Source organism: Magnolia sinica, chromosome 10 (genome assembly GCF_029962835.1).
Source record: "Magnolia sinica isolate HGM2019 chromosome 10, MsV1, whole genome shotgun sequence".
Lineage (NCBI taxonomy): Eukaryota > Viridiplantae > Streptophyta > Magnoliopsida > Magnoliales > Magnoliaceae > Magnolia > Magnolia sinica.
The window spans coordinates 4,644,601-4,649,055 of NC_080582.1; the positions used below are offsets into that span (position 1 = coordinate 4,644,601).

The window sequence follows — 4,455 nt, forward strand, 5'->3', positions numbered from 1 at the left end:
AACTCATGTGGCCACACCAAATAGACAATGAGATGGGATGCTTGCCAACCTTAGGCTTGCTGTGGGACCACGTGGTCTTCATTTTTCATCAAAACCATTCATCAGATGCCACTCAGGATGAAAAAATAAATTTAAATCAGCCTGTACGAAAACTGAAGTGGGCTACAGTGCGCAAACTAAGAGGTTTTACGTGCAATTCACTTTATAGAATAAGGTGGGACCAAAGAGCTTGAGCTTGGGCTTGAGTGTTTTAGTTGTTGTGTAGTGTAGGCTAGAAGAAAGCTTTCATATAAATAAACATTTGTTGTACGAGAAGAGAGGAAGAGGAAAGATGCCTGTTTATGAGTATGTTGTTGAGTTACTCGTCCAAAAACTCAATGACCCAATCGTTCAGAAAGCTAGTTTCTTTCACAGGGTGGGAGATGAGGTCCGATATATCCAAGATGAACTTGAGATGATTCGACGCTCCTTACCTGATGCATATGAGAAACAAGGAAGAGATGAGAGAGTGAAGCTTTGGATGCAAGACGTGACAGATGCCGTATATGATCTGGAGGACATCATAGACAGAATGGTCTCCAAAACAGCACCCCATAGGCAAGGAGGATTCATGGGCTCCCTCAACAGGTGTGCTTTAACCTTCAATAAGTTAATTGTTCGACGTAAGGTGGCCTTGGAGATTGAACGGATAATGATTAAAATCCGTTCAATCTCCGACGCAAGTTCAGCCTACGGCATTCAATGCACAAACTGGGCAGAAGGGACGAGCACTGCCGGCCAAAACCTCAGAGCTCATCTCATTGTAGAACCCGATATAGCTGGTTCCGACCGAGAATCGTATACATTGGCTGGATATCTGACGGAAGACTGGCTTGAGCTCTGTGTTGTTATTTTGTTAGGAGAGCTGGGTCATGGTAAAACCACTCTCGCCAGGAGACTCTATAACGAATACAGGGAGAAGAAATTTTTAAATTCTCGCACTTGGGTTTTTGTTTCACACGATTATGATCTTAAAACTCTTTTGCTGGAAATCATAAACTGTGGTATGGTGCAATCTGACGTGGAACTCAAGGCGATGATGGAAAAGGACATCGTTGAGCTGACAGAGCACATTTTCAATTATCTGGAAGATAAAAGATACCTGATGGTTTTCGATGAGATATGGGAAAACAAAGCATGGGATGATTTGAAGAATGCGTTCCCGGATAAGAAGGATGGGAGTAGGGTCCTGTTCGTCACACGCAACAGCGACTTATCTTCACATCTTCTCACAGTAAGCTGGACCCATGAATTATCCTCTTTAAGTAATGCAGATAAGTGGGAATTATTTTCGAAGAAAGCATCAACCCAGAAGCAAGATATACCCAAATCCTTTAAATTGTTTCTCCAGAACAGCCCACCTCTCGCAATCGTTGTCATCGGAGGGCTATTATCAAGGAAAGAACGAAATGAGTGGGAGAATATACTCGAAAGCATCCAGAGCCTCAATGAAGTAATATCTTTGGGCTATAAAGATTTGCCCTATTACTTGAAACCATGTTTTCTTTACTTGGGCATTTTTCCAGAAAATTATGAGTTCCACCCTAAAAAACTGATTCAATGCTGGGTCGCCGAAGGGTTCCTACAACAGAGAGGAAACCACAAAACACCAGAGGAATTGGGAGAAGAGTTTCTGTTAGAGCTAATTCAACGAGGAATGATCCAAGTTGCAGAAAGAAGCGCAAGCGGGTGTATCAAAAGATGCTGCATCTCTTTTCTAGTGCGCAATCTCTCCAATTCAGAGGCTGAGGAAGAGAATTTTCTCGACGTGTTTCATGAGCACTCACGTCCCAGGCAGACAGCTACTCAGCATTGACTCGCTCTCCATTCTCATTTCAATCGATCTACTGACATCCAAAACTTCTCTAGTCCACACCTTCGCTCTTTGTTTTGCTTCAAGATGGCATGGCTGCGGGTTCGCCTTAAGAAGCTTAAATTGCTGCGGGTGCTTGACTTAGAGGGTGCATTAATTACTGAATGGCCTGATGGCATGGGAGAACTTATTCACTTGAGGTACTTGGGGTTGAGGCGGACAAAAATAAAATTCATTCCACCATCTGTAAGGAACCTTCAGAACCTAATGACTTTGGATGTGAAATTCACCAGCGTCGACGAAGTGCCTGATGCAATACAAGAGATGAAGGGGCTGCGACACCTTTATACGAATTGGAATGTCATAATCAGGAAGTCATGGGTCATAGAGTCTTTAATAAACATCCAAACTATACCAATGATGCAAGCTGATGCATGGATGGAGGAGGGATTGGGAAAGCTGACCAACCTAAGGAAATTGGGAATATCAGTGTTGGGTTTATAACCCAACTTCTTCCTGAAATGGGGCTGCAGCCACTATAGAGAAAACTGAAACTTGAAGAAGAAGAGAACTTTGAAGAGAGAACTGCTGCTGTATTTCTTATTCTATGAAATGACTAATTTATCCCTGTCTAGATTCATCCTAGGGGCAGCTAAAGAAAGAAAAGAATCCAGAAAATATCTACTGTTTATCTTCACCTAGCTAGCAAACTAAACTTAGAAAAATCTCACAGCTAGCATACACGGCATGTATAGCTAGCTCAAAAGATACTTATACGGTTCTGGATTTGCAGAAATCCTTCACCGTATCCAACACTCCCCTTCAAACCAAAACCGACTTCATTCCAAGCATCGTTCTTAGTCGTTTGAATGCATCTGTCGATAATGCCTTTGTGAAAATATCCACCATCTGTTCCGTAGTATGACAATACTCTAATTTCATCATTTTCTGCTTCACATGATCTCTCAGAAAATGGTATCGGGTATCAATGTATTTGCTTCTTCCATACTACACTGGATTTTTGGCTAGCTCAATTGCCGACTTGTTATCCACATATATGACTGTGGTTTCTTTCTACGGATGCTTCAGCTCCTTTAGCAGGTTTCTCAACCAAATTCCCTCACTGACGGTGGACGATGCTGCCATGTACTCTGCTTCATATGTGGACAGGGCGACCATACTTTGTTTCTTCAAATTCCATGTGAAGGCAGTCATTCCTAGATAGAATACATAGCCAGTGGTGCTCTTTCTCTCATTTTGGTCACCTCCCCAATCATTGTCTGAGTATCCATATAGCATTGCTTCATCATCGTATGGATAAAAGAAACCGAATTCAATAGTCCCCATGATATACCTCAGTACTCGTTTTGCAGCTAGCCAGTGTGACTCTTTTGGGGCTTCCATATACCGGCTTAGAAGCCCAACACTGTACACTATATCTGGCCTAGTGATTGTGAGGTACCTTAAGCTTCCGATTAGACTTTTGAATAAGGTTGAGTCGACGTTTCTTCCTTCTCCATCTTTTGTGAGCTTCAGGCCTATTATAATAGGTGTACTTACAGCTTTACAGTCGACCATCTGAAACTTCTCAAGAAGTTCCTTTGTGTACTTCTTCTGGGATATGTAAATGCCGTCGACTTGTTGCTTCACTTCAATGCCCAAGAAAAAAGACATCAATCCACCATCAGTCATCTCGAATTCTTTAAACATAGCCTACTTGAATTCTTCAAACATCGCTTGGCTGTTCCCAGTGAACAGTAAATCATCAACATATAAACAAGCGATAAGCATATCATCACGGGCATTCTTCTTTGTGTAGACGGCATGCTCATATGGGCATTTGACGAAACCATTCTCTTGAAGATAACCATCGATCCGTGCATTCCAAACATGGGGAGCTCATATCGAGGAGGATGTGGTTCTTCCGTTCCACAATTCCATTTTGTTGTGGCGTGTACGCTGCAGTATGTTGTTGCTTAATGCCATGTTCCCTGCAATATTCTCGAAAAACATTTGAGGTGTACTCCCCACCTCTGTCAGATCGAAGGGTTTTGATTTTAAGACTACTTTCTTTTTCAACAAGGGCCTTATAATTTTTAAAAATAGTAAAAGCAGCAGACTTCTTTTTAATTACATACACCCATAATTTTCTACTGAAATCGTCAATAAAGGTAATAAAGTATTTATTACCTCCAAGAGAGATTGGATCTAATGGTCCACAGATGTCAGTGTGAACCAACTACAACAATTCTCTTGCTCTTCGGGATACTCCACTTAGAAAGGAGTTCCTTTGTTGTTTCCCAAGTGTGCACGCCTCACACACATGTTCTGGAGCTTCAATAGTAGGCAAGCCATGCATCATGCTTGATGAGGACAGAAGTTTCAGGCCACTGAAATTTAGATAGCCAAAGCAAAGATGCCACATCCAGGAATCATTATTTGCTTTTCCATAAAAACACTTCTTAAGCATTGTGTTTATATGGAGAGGAAACATATGGTTTTTCGCCATCTGGACTTTTACAATCAAACGTCCATGCATATCTCTAATGGAAAGAGAAGAGTTCTCCATGTGTATGACATACCCTTTTTCGAGGAGTTGTCCG

General features: G+C 41.8%; 1 protein-coding gene across 1 annotated transcript; it reads left to right on the plus strand.

Annotated features, from left to right (window-relative positions):
- Positions 1-331: 331 nt before the first annotated feature.
- LOC131257631 (putative disease resistance protein At1g50180) lies at positions 332-1,855 on the plus strand. The gene has a single exon (XM_058258411.1). The coding sequence runs from the start codon at positions 332-334 to the stop codon at positions 1,853-1,855; it is 1,524 nt and encodes a 507-aa protein (XP_058114394.1).
- The last annotated feature ends 2,600 nt before the right edge of the window (positions 1,856-4,455 follow it).

Coding starts and splice junctions, on each gene's coding strand:
- LOC131257631 (XM_058258411.1), top strand. CDS start 332: ATGCCTGTTTATGAGTATGTTGTTGAGTTACTCGTCCAAAAACTCAAT.